Genomic DNA, 16,158 nt, shown 5'->3' with positions numbered 1-16,158 from the left:
AATGTCTTCAGCTCACAGAGACCCCCCCCCCCAGCATTAAAACACAAACCCTAAAATTTCAGCTTGAAGATTTTAGCTAAGAACGAACAACAACACTTCTGGTTGGGCACCAGCGTGAGCGAGCAGGAGCTGGAGGAGCTGGGAGGGTTTGTGGTTCACTTAGCATCGGGAGGATGAGGATTAACCACTTTAACCACTTCAGAGTTGGTAAACCGGTGTTTTTGGACAGTTTTGCAGTTGTTAGCCATCAGTCTCCATTAGCCTCAAGCTAAATGTGGCTCTTTCTGCATTCCGGACACACAAAGAGGTCATGCAGGAGGGAAAAAACCTATTGTTTTGAGCTCAGACACCATTTCTGGGGAACTTGGAAGACAAAAAAAACAACCCAAAAACCCTTTGGGTGAAGTAGTAATCGTCTGCTTGTGCTAATTTAAAGTGCTCGTAATGGAAGCTAACGCTAACCCTGGTCATGAACTGTTGATCTCTCCAGCTTCTGGAAGTCAGATTTAGCCGATTTAAATCCTAAAAACTCTGGTGTCAAATCCAAGGACACGACGACTCCGCTGTCATGGAGAGAAACACACAACATTCACACGCTGAGCTGGAATTACGTTTCAGTTGAGATCGGCTTTAGGGAGGCACGGTCATGCAACACACACACACACACACACACACATTCAAAGATTCATTCATGCAAAAAGCAAAACTGTGTTGCAGCATTCTCACTTTCATGGGCTGCTACAGTGATACACCTGTCACCAGCGTCCAGCAGCTGGGCTGATGGACGCTGGCTGCTCTGGAAGCCTGTCAGGCTGCATTTAGCCTGGCAGACGGAGCAGCGTTTCATAGAGGACCGATAAAGCTGCCAGCTGCTGAGCCAGACTTTTCTTAGCTAGAAACTATTTCTGAGCTGCTGGATTATCTGCAGCTCTTCAAGATCATCTTTCTGTTCTATTGAGACAAATGAAATGGGAATCACGTCTTCGGGCTGAGGACAACTGTCTCCCAGTGGACCTGTGCTGGGCAGGTTTGGCTCCGGTTCAGCTCATATCTGCCCTTTATTTATACCTCATAGAATGAAAAAGGCCATGAATTTATTGGCGCTTCTGGAATATCATCCACGGGATTCATTTATCAGAGTCTCAGCCTGATATTCAATGTATTACCTGATATTTTCTGCGTGAACCACAGCCACAAACGGAACTCTGGCAGAGAAACAAACTATTTGTGTTTTGTGGCCACAAATTAATCAAATTATCAGAACAAGTTACATCAAGTGGCCAGAAATTCAATCCATCACGGGGACAAATGATATCCTTGCAGGAGCTGGGCTCTCGGGTCGCTCTGGGGCTCCACAGGTCAAGCAGCGATACGCACCTGGTGAAGTACAGCCATCAAAGTCCTGACTCTACCGCCTTCTTGCATGCAGGTGCGTTCAAAGACTCAAACGTCGCGGCAGCTCCTGCTCCTGCTCAGCCAGGAATACCCCTCTCTTGATTGGTGCTTCTGTGCCTGCGGCCAACTTCTGGGGACAGTAAAAGTACGTCATGTGGTTGATGTAAACGAAAAAAAGAAGCAAATACTGCGATATTTTTTAATTTTTTGTATTATTATTTGTATTATTTCACAGCTGTCATCCTGCCACACACCGGGAGGAATACATTTGTATTAATGTCTGCTGATACACAAAGAGACGACAACGACTGGAGTGTTTTGTGTCTTTCTCAGTTGCTCTCCTTGGAATCGTCAGTGAAAAGCATTTGTTTACAAGAGTGAAAGCGTGAGGCAGCTCAAAGCCCCCCCGGGTGTTTCCCAAGGAATGGGAAGCTTGGTGAACCCGTCACCTCGGTCCTGGAGGGGGGACTCTCTCAGATAGCTGCACCTGTCCCTGCTGCCTTGGCCCCTCTGAGGCCATTGTGGGGGGCAGCCTGCAGAGATGGAAGGGCAGTTAGGCAGAATCTTCTGGGAAGAAGGCGCACAAAGTCAGGCTTCATTTCCTCAGACATGAGGATGCAAGTGATTACTGAAATTAGCCTGATAGCAAATGCAGGACACACGTGACGAAAGAGAGCGGATCGAAAGACAACGTGAATCAGCTTTGTGGTGTTTACATTGTCCTACTAACGGACAAAGAACCAGTGCCGAAGACACGGAGCGGAGGGAGGAACAACCTCAGTATCCTCTAACCCTTCGGCACGCAAAGAAGTCGGGGGAATCGCTGGGTTGTCTCCCATGACACACCCCAGGCGCAGGGCGACGCTCGGCAGAGGACGCGTCGTTTGACCTGTAAATAGTCATTTCCTAGACTCTCCAAAAGTAAACACTCTTGCTAGGTCTGCTGTCCAACACACACACACACACGCAGCAGAAGCAGACGCTATCAGCAGGGTATGTGTATAATCCAAAGAACTCCCTTTATCCATTTCCTTTGCTGCTGGTGTGTGTGTGTGTGTGTGTGTGTGTGTGGGGGGGGGGGGTGCAGGATGAAGATGATTAGATAAGCAGCGTACACACCGGGGCCTTCTCACCCTGCAGCACTCCTCCGACGGCGAAGCTGCAACCAATCCTGGCTGCAGGTCAGATTGATGCGTTCAACAACCAGCAGCTCCTACTAAGTTGTTTGTTGGCGAGATTACGAACGGACAGTTCTCTCAGAGGACCAACGCTTCCTGCTGTGATCGGTGGGGTGAAGCTCTGTTGAATGGCACAGCTGAGGTTGATGTCCGGTCACGTCAGATCTCCTTGTTGGAGTTTGCAGAGCAATAAAACATGGAGGCGGGAGCGCGAGTAGCTGTTAACACGCTGAAGAAGAAGGAAAAGAGAACAAAAACTTATGTGGGAGAAGTGGTGGAGACGCAGGAGAGTTGGAGCCAACATTCTGGTTACACACTGGTGCTAAGGCTAAGCTACGTAGGCTAACACTAGGTTGTGTAGGCTAATGCTAGGCAAAGTTGGGTAACGCTAGGCTATGCAGGTTAAAACTAGGCAATTTTGGCTAACACTAGACTATTTAGGCTAATGCTAGGCTATGATGACTGACACTAGACTATGTTGGTTAACACTGGACCATTTAGGCTAATGTTAGGCTATGTTGGCTAACGCCAGGCTAAGTGGGTTAACACTAGGCTATGTAGGCTAAAACTAGGCTATGCAGACTTACACTAGTCTGTAGGCTAATGCTAGGCTATGATGACTAACACCAGTTTATGTAGACTAACACTAGGCTATGTAGGCTAACACTAGGCTATGTCAGCTCACACTAGGTTATGAGACAGCGTGTCAGACAAGCGTGTGGCCATGTCCCAGAACTCAGTTCATTTGTGACAGGTCTTTTTTTCTTCTTTCCCCATCAGGCAACAATGCAAGATGGCATAAATGCCACAGAACCAGACGCCACAAAGTCTAAACCTTGAATTTTACAATGAGGTTAAAAAAAAAAAAAAGTTTCGAGATCTGCCGAATAAATGTTCTGGCTGAAGAAGTGTTGGAGGATATTATGGTGGATCCATTTGCTGTGCTCTTCATATTCTACATGTTGTTATTGTGCATCTCTCATGACAAAGACTCAGAGGGGAGAACAATGCCCCAGCCTCCGTGCACACATGTATCAGTGCTTCTGAGGCTGAGTTCAGCCGACAGCGCCCCGAGCAGCCTCGCCTCACTGTTTACTGTACCAGCTCGAGTGGTGTGTAGCCTCGTGAATTCAGGTCACATACGAGGGTAGCGAGACACGCCACGAAGACACGCCTGCTCACGTAGAAGAACAGGAAATATAGTCCTTCAGCCCCTCCCCCACGCCACATCGCTGAATGGCCAGATAAGAGCCATGAAGAGATTCCATATGAGAGCTGGTCGGAGGCAGCGGCGCGGGGGCAAAGTGCGGCCGTGTAATTACACGGAGAGGCTGCTGGTGGAAATGTGTCTTTATTCTTGTGTTCTCCAGACAACAGGCTGAACTCTTGAACCCAGAGAGCAACAGCGTGTGTTACGACAGGACAAACACATTTGTTCACGGTGAGACGGCGCAGCGTTTCTGAGCACAGAGGCTCTGAAGTGGATTTCTTTGTTTTAAAGCAGATACTGGAAAACTAAGCAATCAGCAGAGGTTATTAGGCACTTTCTGGTGGCTGCACACACATGCTAATGCCCGCAGTTCATGGAGCCTGGATGGAGTGTGTAGGCTGTAGCAGCTGCATCATGAATGATATCTCACTGGTAAATAATGGAGTGGACCGTGGTGAGGACATACAGGGATTGACAGCATGGTCTCAGGATGCTGTCCCATTTTGTTTACACGATTTCTCAGCGACACCTAGAAAATTCAGCTCCAACGCCAACTGGGACTCAAAGATGAACTTTGGTGGTCAAAGGTCAAGGTCACCTTGAATGAAAACGCCTCAGGATCACCTGACCTGGTCACCAGGACTCGAGGATTTCCTTGAATTACTGGTAAATAAGATTAAGAACACTCAGTGCAGGGGTGTCCAAACTGGTCCAGTCAGGGCCGGTGTGGCTGCAGGTTCTCATTCCAACCAAGCAAAAGCAACTCCTGACTTCACTCCTGACACCCCTGACTTAATGCCATGCAGGGGAATTTCAAAATAAAATATAAAATAAAAATCATCAGCTGTTAGTACAAGTTTTATCACACAATATCACTTGGATATTTTTTTATAGTACTTTATCCATACCAAAATATGTGTGTGTGTGTGTGTGTGTGTGTGTGTACAGCAGGGGTTCCTAAACACACACACACACGCACACACATTATTCTTTAGAAACAATTCAGGCCTTTTTTGGTAATTTATTTATTCATTTTTTTAAATGGACATCATCTTGGGAACCCCCCGCATACTTTGCAGGTGCAAAGGCTTCAGGATTTAATGCACTGATACAAAATTACACTCTTTCATTGTTTTGTTAAAAAAAAACGAAGAAGAAAGACACAGCTGGCTGGAGACATTCAACAGAAAAGGTCAAAGGGTAACGCCGTGGTGAGTAGAGAAGCACCCCTCAGTTCAGCCGGCGTGGTCCCAGGCTTCTTAGCTGATATCAGAACTCTAATTTAAAACATTTTGGTCCCCAGGAATCATTTGAACCAAAGCCAGGGTAAAAAAAAAAAAAAAAAAAAAAAAGGAACTTCCCTTATAAGAGCTTCTTCCTACGTCATCATCAAGATAACTGCTGTTGTTATTGCACCATTTTACTTTATTTACTGACACTGACCGGTGTGTTGTTGCACCCCTAATAACAACAGAAGTAGTTGAAAGTGTTCGGTGGCTGCAGGTAGAGATCGACCACGACGGGAGCTGTGCTTTAACTTCGTCTTTATTACAGAAGTGTAATGAAGTGGATTCGTGGACAGAAGAGAAACAAGTAACATACCAAAATAAATAAGGACAGCTCGAGTGGCTGCGCTCGACTGTATCAGTATGCAGGAACACACACACAACAGCAACATGGTCTAATCAAGTGAGGAACTCAAAACAGAGAGACACGATATGTGAAATACTAATGTGCTTCACTTCCACAGAATCAAACCGTTACATTCAGACAGCAGTGTGGAGTCAGAGACAGCCAGTACAGTACAGAATCAACAAAAACTACAGACTTTGTCCTCGATGCTTGTGTCAGAGCTACTTTACACCAGGAGACCACGCGCCACTGCACAAACCCTTTGGAGAGTCGCACAAAACAAATATTTCATACACGACAAACTGAAACTGTACACAGGTCCTTCTGCACTCTTGTGGTACTCTGACTTTGTAACATGATGAGGATGCATCCATAAACGGCACACGACCACGAAGGCTTCCTTTCCTTCCACCGGCCAAACGTTTAGAAGAAATGATTCTGTTGGATCCCACCAAGCCTCAGTTCCAGTCACACACGGGTTTAAGGAACCACACCGGTTCCGAGGAGGGAACATTCCTGAGGGAACTTCGTAGGAGACACACTCATTACTATCTCTCCTCTGTGGCGCATTTGAGAGTAGAGAACAACTGATCGTTAGTTAGCTTAGCACAACAAATGCTAAAGGGACTGCCGTCTAGTCTTATCAAATACACTTTTCTTGGAAATGGGCTTTTTCTGCATTAATAGAACTATGTTTGTTGACAAAATAACTATTTCAAATCACGGGACTTCATATGAGCCGGAACTACTTTTGTGACCGCCAGCAGGAAGTGAAGAAATGCAGCAACTGATCTACTGATCTGATGGAAAATGAGCCCAAGCTGCAGAACTCAGAAACTTCCGAAACGTCTCCACGACCTCAGCACTCCTCCAAGGAGAGTTCCACAACCGAACCACGCCTCTGAGGAGCGTTCTACGACCGCACTACGCCTCCGAGGAGTGTTCTGCGACCGCACTACGCCTCCGAGGAGCGTTCCACGACCACACCACGCCTCCGAGGAACGTTCTACAACCGCACCACGCCTCCGAGGAACGTTCTACAACCACACCACGACTCCGAGGAGCGTTCTACAACCGCACCATGCCTCCGAGGAACGTTCTACAACCGCACCACGCCTCCAAGCAACGTTCAACGACTGCACCACGCCTCCGAGGAGCGTTCAACGACTGCACCACGCGTGAGTTCTGTTGTTGCGGCTCTTTGACTCATGTGACTGATCAGCTGATCCACCGCTGCCTTCAAACTCGTTCCCAGACTTTGTCCTCATCTCTGGACAGCAGCAACGTGTCCTCTGTACTCGCTGGTACTTGAGTACAGACCCTCGCGATCCAGCTGAGGAAGACTCCTCTCCAGTGACGACTCTTCCTCTCGCTCGACTACGACCACAGGCATGCGTGACGCTGCCTACATCACTCTGGCTGCTTCCGAACCAGCTGACAGAAACACACCTGATGCACCGGAACAGCGTTTGTTCGCTCTCACTCGCAGGTGACATGGCGCCGCTGGGTGTGACGTCACTCACAAGCTCAAACTGGTATCTGAACCCGATTGGAGGGCTTGAAATGAATCAACTGTTGGTGGTGGGAACGTTCGGAACCGTTTAAATAAGATGGTTGAACGGGCGCTGAACCCTGTAACCCGAGTTATTTACCCTACAACGGGAAGAGAATGTGAACCAGGATGTGGATCTCATAGTCCTGGTGGAAGTGGATGTTGCTCTCGCAGTGGCAGGGAGGAGAAACTGTGTCTGATTACACGAAGAACTCACACAGAAGGACGTGGTTACTCCTCTCTGAGCCTTCAAATACGAGCAAAACAGAAACGACCTCCCAAGCACAGCAGCAAACAATAAAACAGATGCAGTCGCTTTGTGAGAGCTCTAGCAAGTAGAGCCACCACCCAGCACCCTGTTATAGACGGGTCGTTCGCTTCCTGGGTGAATACTGTAGATACAAATCTCTCTCACACACACACACACACACACACACACACACACACACACACACACACCCTTCAGTATTCTCTTTTCTGTACTAGACATGAAAAATATTTACATCCTGTGTTCCCAGCTTCAGGGTCGGTGCGTTCAAATGCTCTGAGGACAAAACGCTATCATAAAGGGCAGACGAGCGTCGCTGTGTGAAGGTGCAGTGACGGTCGACCAGCTCTGATGTCACACGCCTCCTCTGAGTCATGCTCAGACCAACAGGTTGCAGCCCTGACTGCAACGTCCTGGGGGGGGGGGGGCAAAAACCCGGATGTGGCCAATTAAATGCGAACACGCACACGTGATCGATCATAGAAACAACACGGGGAGTACGACGCGGAGTGGGGATAATGTGTTGATGTAGCACCACGTGAAGTTGGCACCGCCGTGGTTTATGGCGACAGGATCGTTCCATTAGATTTTGGATTTTTGGATAAAATAATTTCCGACACGAACAAAAGTTGATGAGAGTCACAGGTTTGGTTTCCCAAGATAATCTTGTCTGATCTTGGTTAGAGGTTAGCCTAATAACGTTAGCCTAATAGCCTTGCTAACCGCTTCCTCGCTGCCACTGTTTCAATTTCACGCAACCACCACGTAAATGTAAGAGTGGCGTTGGTGGCACGTCCACACCCCAGAACCAAACGCTGGCTTGACTCGCCAGAGCCCTTGGACATCGAAGTCGTGAGCGAACGCCACTGACCTTCACACAGAGACAAACACGAGCAAACGTGCAGGGTAGCTGGCAACAAGTATTTGGTATTTAAAAATAAACTGTAGCATGTCAATAAATACTGTACGGTATTAATCTACTTTTCATTTCATCAACAAGAATACAATCAGATAAATTAAGTTTAACATGTGAAATATATAATATAGCTTTAATATATTATTATGCGCCTGTGAGGCTTCCTCCTTCTGCACTGATGAAAAACAACATGTGAGCTCTCGGTTTGGCACGAACCAGATCGGAGGGGTTGACCGTGCGGCCGTTTGTCCCCCGCCAACAGTCACGACCGAGTTTTCCAGACTGAAAGATCTCATGATTATCAGAATGTGAAGCAGCTCAGTGTTACGGAGGGACCAGCACGGGAGGGCGGAGCTTACCTCACACACCTGTGTCAGTGCGACAGAGGTGTGTGTGTGTGTGTGTGTGTGTGTTCAGTCCTTCAGCAGTTCTTCCCTCATCATATCTCTTGGGAGGGTCTCTAAAAAGGGGCGGAGCTCCAAACCTGTGGAGGTTTTCGGTGGGGAGGGGCTGTGGGAGGGCTTAAGCAAAGGGGTTGTCTGCTTTTAAGATGCAGGCGTCTGCGTCCTGGCAGCCTTTGCCATTCATGTGTTCTGTGTGGCTGTCGATGCTGTAGCAGCCCTGGACTTCGGTGATGGAGGACGCCGTGTAGGAGGCGGAGCGCAGCGCGTCCGAGTGGTTCCCCACACTGCTGCCAAACTGGATGTTGTACTGGTTCCAGTGTCTCCTCAGAACAGCCTGGACCTGATCAAAGACACCGCATCTTATATTAATGGGACTGCTCATGTATCATTCAAACATTCAGGGAAATGGCTGACTTACTTTACTTCCAAGAAACAAATGAAAAATTGATGCTACTTGGACAGTTGGAGAAGATATGGAGAGCTTAGCTTAGCATCCAGACTGGGGGGGGGCTAGCCTGGTGCTAAAAAAAAAACCCTTCCACCTCTGAAGCTGACATTTCTCATGTCCACAAAATAAACATCAATATTTGTGATTTCAACTTCTCACAAACAAACAGGCGTCCTGGCCCTGGGACATAGAAGGAGCCAGACACGTATATTTAGCTCAGGCTAAACAAGCTCAAACCCAAGTGTCTGTGGCCCACTGAGCATTCAGCTGGATCAAGGAGGCCTGGATTCTATCAGGCGATGCACTTCAGAGCTCATCAGCGGACATTTCTGGACCGTTTTAGTCAGTCGCAATTAGCTTCAGGCTAAATATAACGTGGCTAGCTCTTCCTACGTTCTCGAGTCACAGGAAGTCGTGCAGCAGAGAGAGAACTTCTGTGAGCTCCTATCAGCAAAATACACTTTCCTGGGTTGCTGCTGTTGAGACTTCTCTTCTTGCCACTCCCATGCTAAGCTAGGCTAATATTTTCATCTTTCAATGGGAAAAAAATTAAAGCACAATCAATTCCTTTTGACTGGAATACGTTTGAAACATTTTGTGTTCTGGGGTCTTTATGGAACTCCTTTGGCTTCATACTGGGTTCTACTGGAATGTTTATGTTCCTCCAGACACACATGACACTAGCCAAGTGTAAAATGCATGGGGGGGGGGGGGTATGAAAGGGATTCGCTCCACACTTCAGGATGTGCTCGGCTCTCTCAGATGCATATCCATCCCCTGAATAATTGATAGCAGTAAGTGTGCAGTCCATATATAAATAATCTTTAGTCCTCTAGCAGGGCCCTGGAGACGGAGCCTGACAGACACTCCTCCTGCTGGTCTATCCCAGGTCTCTAAGGGAAACGGGGATGAGTGTGTGCGTGCAATGCATGCCGGTCCATCAAGATCAGGCAGAAGTGCATGACCCCAGCTTACCTCTCCGTTGAAGAAGCAGAAGATGGTGGCCACCAGCAGACCCTGAAATTCAAAACAAGCCATGAAATGGAGATGAATTCCGCCCCACCACCTCGTCTGCAGCATCAACAAATCCTTCTCTCTGTGGCAGGCGTCCAGACGCCTCAGGTGCTCAGAAACTCGGTACATTTTGTTCGTTTATCCAGCTTGTTGCTTAAGAGCTGCTTCCTGTCCTGCCCATCCTGGGAAAGCTCAGGATGATCAGATAACTAGTCAACGGCTGGAAGACTTCAGCGCCTCTCAGCTCACATAATTCATGCTTTCCTTCCTGCTCGACTAAAATATAAACAAAAGCATGTAAAAGGCTGTTGGGAACGCTGGGCCTTCAGTAAAAGCAGTGAGGAGGTTCGTGTGCCGGCCGCCGGGGTCAGTAAACCGACTCTGACACGTATTTGAGCCTCGCACTAAATTAATAGCATGTTGAAAGGACAAACACTCTTCAGGGACAATGTCATGCATGCAACTCTTTAAATATCTTTCTAATAATATGGAGCAGGTATGTGTCAAGCTAGCGAGCGGCAACTTACAGCTGCCGATGTTGTTTTTTTGAACGTTGTTTGAGTGGAGAAGGCTCCCGCCGCATCCGCTCACTCGTGATGTTAAGTAGAGGAGAAAATGGTTTCCTCGCTAGAAACCAGCAGAACATCAGTTTTTTTCTATTTGCTGAGATAAACACGACACCAGAAAGCTCGGACGAGAGGAGGAATTGAACACGTGGAGCCTGATAGGAACAAAGTGCAGCAGTCATTGCTGCTGCGGTCTTCATCACCGGCGCTCGGATCTAAAAAGCCGGCGAGGAGCACAGAGGACATCTGGCAAATTAGGTTCTGAGATATCCTGAAAGCCGAGCGACTCCTTAAGGAATTCTAGTAGACAGAGACAGTGTGTACAGCTAACATGCTAACTTTTAGCTGGACGCTCTCTGGTTTGATCATGTTGTAAAATAAATGTAATAATTCTCGCTGCTTGTGTGTGGCGGGGGGTCGCCTCAGGCCGCCTCTCCTTCAGCTGCCTGATGATCATGAACTCTGCTTCTGTGAGTAGCACTGACAGGACGGCCCAGAAGAGTGGGAGCTGCACCTTTAGCCTTGTCAAGGGGAAAATAGCTGCTTTTGTAGGCTATCACGAGTTTGCACCCCTGAAACTTAAGGTGAAATAATAATGTGTTAAGTTTTTGACTGAAGCCAATAAAAAATAACGATGAATGGAGATCTCAGGGTTCAGCAAAGTAATCAAGATTAGAACTTCAGTCAGAATCAAGACAGGAACAACAAGCCGGGCCACCCTGCTTCAAGACCTACACACCCCACGGGTGAGCCACCAATGCAGGAAGACAGAAGCACACACACACACACACACACACACACACACACACACACACACACACACCCCACCTGGTAATGCATTAGTATGTGCATGATGTAGTCGTATATTTCGGAGGAGACGCGTCCCTCTGGCTTGTAGGGGAGCAGCACGTACTGAATCCCCAGCAGCGGCACCAGGATGAGGGTGGCCCGCACCGCCTTCATGTAGAGACTGGACTCTGCTTGATGGGTCACCTTCAGTTTGGTGATGAGAACTCTCACAATGTTCAGTAGGAAGAACAAATTCACCTGCAGGGTCAGAGACAGGAGTTAAAGGTTATCAACGGACCAAAACACGTCAAGACCTCTCAAACTCAAGTTGAGCGATGCTGAAAAGAACCTATGCAGTTTTACAGCTGCTTCCGTGTATTCAGTCTCCGGGGGCTGCGGAGCGTCACATGACAGATGGAGGGGAGGGACAACAATCAGAGAAAGAATCGACAATTCTTCAATGCGACTAGTACACGCCCCTGAGTGCAGGATGAGTCATCAAACACTGGCGTTATTTCTACAGCGAGAGAAAACACAAGGATTTGGTGATAAGTTGCTCTTCACGTGGATTTTTCAACATGGAATTGTCATCGATAACAGATTTTGACAGACAAATCAAAAAACAGGTGAAAACAGGTGGAATGTAGCTGCCGTTTTAATGGACTTTGATTTATCATGGTCCATGGTTGTATGTGGATTTGGTCCTCGGGGAGTCCTGGGGCAACTGGGGTCTGAGTGCTGATGAGGTCACTCTGACAGGGGACCGGGGTGGACGGTCGGAGGGGCGAACGCATTGTTTTCACAGCACAAACACCATTATACACACAATAAACCCCACATAGACAGAAACAAGGGCAGCTCATTGCTGTTAATTGTGTAACACAACCTCTCTCTCTCACACACACACACACACACACACACACACACACGAGGCAGATAAATGATCGCGCCTTAGTAAACATTAGTATTGCGGTTGCTGGAGTCTTCTCACCAGGAGAGCAGCACAGATGGGGCCGTGGATGATGTAGAGGAGCGATGTTTTGGAGCTGATCCAGCAGCTGGAGTGCAGGAGAGGACAGCACACAGACGGTTTAATGCATCACATGGCAGCAAACCAACACGCAGAACATTTCCCAACAAGTTTATCAGAAGGGATTCATTGTCCAAGAGTGAGGAGTTGCAGCTACAAAAATATTTTGGATGAAATCGACAGATATTATTGAGTCTTTTGTTAAAAACTGTCATAATAACCCGTAATTATAAAGCACTTTTCTAAATTGCAGGTATTTTTCAACTTATCATTCGCAATGGATGCTTGGAAAATGATGTCAGTCCATCGATGAGTGAGTTATGAGTCGTTATCATCGGAATGTTGGAGACGAGGCCAAACCAGTTGGTACACATCACCAATGTTTTATTATTTCCATAAATTAGTGCTTGATTCAAGACCAAATTAGGAAAAATGGAAGAGAAATCAGTTCGTGCGATGGCTCGGCACTGACCGTTGTTATTAGAGTTATTTTCTGCATCCTGTTACTTTACAAAAATAACAATCAAAACCTTGAGAAGCCATCGCTAATAATAAAGCGGCGGTTAGAAAACAGCTGCAGGCAGGCATCAAAGGCGTGTCTGTCATCGCAAAGTTCGAATGATGTCATAAAACATCTCCATAAAAGGACGCTGTAGTACGAAGCTGTCCCTCAATCGTCTTTCTCTCTCTATATGCAGACGACTCCATTCACTCTCCCCCTCTGGTCATTTTAATACAGACGCTACAACGTGACGTAGTACTACTTCAAATAAATACTACTGATTAAAACTGATCCCAGCCATTTAAAGTTTAGGACCAACTTCTTCGAATCTATCATTCTGTCTAGTAATCTTCTGCGCCGCTGCGAGCTTCCCGACCAGCTCTGTCTAGAAAAACTGAAGCGGCATCACTTTTATTGACTGGCTTTTTATTTACTGTGCAGCACTTTGTTAACCTCGTCCCAACAGTACGCTACATAAATCGAGTGGATTGGATTTCAGGCTCTTTTACTTCAGTTTTTTCAAGGTGGGATTAATATCGACTTCTCGCTGTCTGGATAAAAGTAAAACTGGAAGGAGGGGAGCAGATCGTTCTGCATCTCAGCGTCTACGTGAAAAGAAGCTCCGCGTGGAAACGCTGTCGAGTTTCTCCGTCGCCTCTGTTGCTGAGCGCTGGAATGCTTCAGTTTACAGCGTAAATCCCCAGCCTGCAGCGGCCTGGCACCAGCCCTTGCGTCTGTGTAAACACTCACTTGTCATTGTAGTAGTAACTTCTGGCGATGGCATGAATGGAAGCTGGGATGAGAGGAAAACCTGCAGCAGAAAACAAAAACCAGTGAATCCCGGTTGCTTGATGGTGCAGGCCTCAGTCTTTTCTTACATGTGGCTGCTTCTGATGATTGTGCTCATACTCCCCACGACGTACCCCAGCCTAGCAGGTAGTACCACATCAGGTGCTGCTTCTCAGCAAACACCGCCACCACGATGAGTGTGTGCAGGTATATCCCCTCACACAGCATCCAGAAGTAGTTACAGCCAAACAAGTAGAGATGAATGAACTGGGACACTTTACAGCTGGTCTGGGGAGGAAGAAAACATGGAGCACAATGAATGAAGATGGTGCCGGCGACGTGTTTTACTGCTTGTGTTATTCCTTGTGAGGCTCCCCCGAAGTCCTGAGATGAACGCAGCCATGCAGCGATTAGTGGGCTGGAACCTTAATTAAAGCCCTCAGAGCTACGCCTTTAGAGCGGCTCCTCTGCTGATTTATGGCGAGCACCAGACAAACTGAGGGGAACGGCTGATGTTGCACTGGTGGAGAGAGAACCAGCAGCACTCACCGGATTCCTGTGCACCAGTTCCTGGTTGTTTGCCACAGCCGACAACCAAATGATGGTGATCACAGAGTTCAGAACGAAGGAGAAGAAGAGGTTTTTGTGGAGCGTAATCCTTTGGCAACTCAAACTCCTGCAGGAAGAGAGAGAGCGCACATTACGCCACGGTCTGTGAATCCACACAAGTCATGAGAAACGCTCGTCTATAAATTATGAGGTTAGCTGACGCACTTGAAATGGAAGAATATTCCGAGGGAGATGAAGAGGGAGGTCAGCGATAGTCCGTGTCCTATGAGAGCCAGGTAGAAGAGATTCATCGCCGTCTGGAGGGAGAGCAGAGAGAGACAAACATATCAGCACTGCAGAGTCATCGGGATGTTCCTGCCTCTCCAGCTTTATGTGAGAAGGGGAAGCGAACTCATCGCTGCGTTCCCGAGGGCCTTCCCACATTTACGACACAAGTTGATTCACTGTTAACGAAACTCCTAGAACAGGAAAAGTGTGACTGAGGACAAAGGTTCTGAATGTTCTTGTTACCCAGAGAACGTTGACATCCATATATTCTCCAGTGAGGAACACTTGGGCTCATCCCAGGGAACAATAAACAACACCAGAACATAAAAGTCTAATCTTACGACTGATCAGACCTCTGAAACATGCAGAGACCTGTTCACACCCCCACAGCCAGGACGTGGAGGAACCCAGCCTCCTGGAATCCCTTTATTGATCGATTACGTACCCAGAGTTCACGCCTCAAACTTTTTTTGGGGGGGGGGCACAGTGTTGAACATTGCTTCATTTCAACAAGCGTCAACGCAGCACCTCACGTTGTCCGGCTCTGTTACGCTGGAAGAAAACTGAGGCGGACATCGACTCATGGAAACTCTGGCAGTTTTTTTCTGGCCTTTTTTTTTTTCTTTTCACGTTAGCATGTGATGAATTCATTTTTTCCCCCCAGATGAATTTAAAACGTGGATTAACATCGCAGGTAACTCAAGAACTTCTGTGTTCATATATATTTTATGTATTTGTCCATAAAGGTATTCATCAATACATTTCTATCATATTTATCATAAATATATTGTGTATGAGACAAATACCGCCCTGTACTTACAGGAGACGTACAATCAAAAGTGACTATTAGTCTTCAAGAGGACAGAAGTACGTGTTCTGAACTCCACAGCAAGCCTGTGTACTCTTGGAGGTACACGCTGGTACTTCTATTTTTGAGTTTGTACTTGGTTGAGACTCAGCCTTCATAACTTCGCGTCTTACAAACGGAGTGACGCTTGGAGACGGGTCGTACCATTCTGCCTTCGTTGGTGTGCTCGTTGCAGCGAGTGTAGTTGGTCCACGTGCGGTTGCTCTCGGGGTGCAGGAACCAGTGGCCGCTGTCGGTGCAGATCTTGGTCGCCGTTTCTGCAGGTGCACAACATCACCAGGTGTCAGCAACAAGACCTTCACCCACAGCCGGATCATTGTCAAACCAGGACTACGCCCGTCTGCCACGGACTCGTGTCTTAGTGGCCGGTTTCCATGAGCAACTGCAGCTTGAATTCAAGTGAAAGGGAAGTTTTATAACTCGATTATCTGGTTCTCTGTCTATCTGAGATGTTTCCAAGCCACAAACACGTGAATTCAAATTGACTCGATTAGATCGGATTACACGTCCACGCATCCTGTCGGAGGTTGGGCTCTGGATCTCCACCCAATTAGAAATGATTTACTGTGATAAATGGGATAGGAGTTCATCCCTGCATCGTAGGAAAGGCAGGGGCAGCTTGGACAGCCTGCTGGGGGAACAACCGACGTTCACTCTTGTGCACAAGCAACATTCCAAGTCCCCCCCCCAGTTATGAGGCTCATGCTGCATTTTTAAGAGTATTTCATCCAGACAGGCTCGAGTCCGTCCAGTAGCCACT

At 47.5% G+C, this 16,158-nt stretch overlaps 1 protein-coding gene across 3 annotated transcripts in view; it reads right to left on the bottom strand.

Annotated features, from left to right (window-relative positions):
* Window positions 1-4,832: 4,832 nt before the first annotated feature.
* LOC147251747 (calcitonin gene-related peptide type 1 receptor) overlaps window positions 4,833-16,158 on the bottom strand; it is a 28,895-nt gene continuing 17,569 nt past the window's right edge. For all 3 annotated transcript variants that reach the window (XM_086219653.1, XM_086219655.1, XM_086219654.1), the window contains exons 5-13: window positions 15,543-15,655; window positions 14,468-14,559; window positions 14,243-14,369; window positions 13,828-13,981; window positions 13,655-13,715; window positions 12,364-12,430; window positions 11,412-11,630; window positions 9,979-10,020; window positions 4,833-8,895 (exon numbers count right to left, since the gene is read on the bottom strand). In XM_086219653.1, the coding sequence (XP_086075779.1) occupies window positions 8,674-8,895; window positions 9,979-10,020; window positions 11,412-11,630; window positions 12,364-12,430; window positions 13,655-13,715; window positions 13,828-13,981; window positions 14,243-14,369; window positions 14,468-14,559; window positions 15,543-15,655 (1,097 nt within the window). In that variant the 3' untranslated portion in view covers window positions 4,833-8,673. The remainder of the gene's footprint in view (window positions 8,896-9,978; window positions 10,021-11,411; window positions 11,631-12,363; window positions 12,431-13,654; window positions 13,716-13,827; window positions 13,982-14,242; window positions 14,370-14,467; window positions 14,560-15,542; window positions 15,656-16,158) is intronic.

Source organism: Aulostomus chinensis, chromosome 12, assembly GCF_037954235.1.
Source record: "Aulostomus chinensis isolate RoL2024-O1b breed Wild chromosome 12, RoL_Achi_v1.0, whole genome shotgun sequence".
Classification (NCBI taxonomy): domain Eukaryota; kingdom Metazoa; phylum Chordata; class Actinopteri; order Syngnathiformes; family Aulostomidae; genus Aulostomus; species Aulostomus chinensis.
This window is presented reverse-complemented; position numbering and strand designations above follow the sequence as displayed.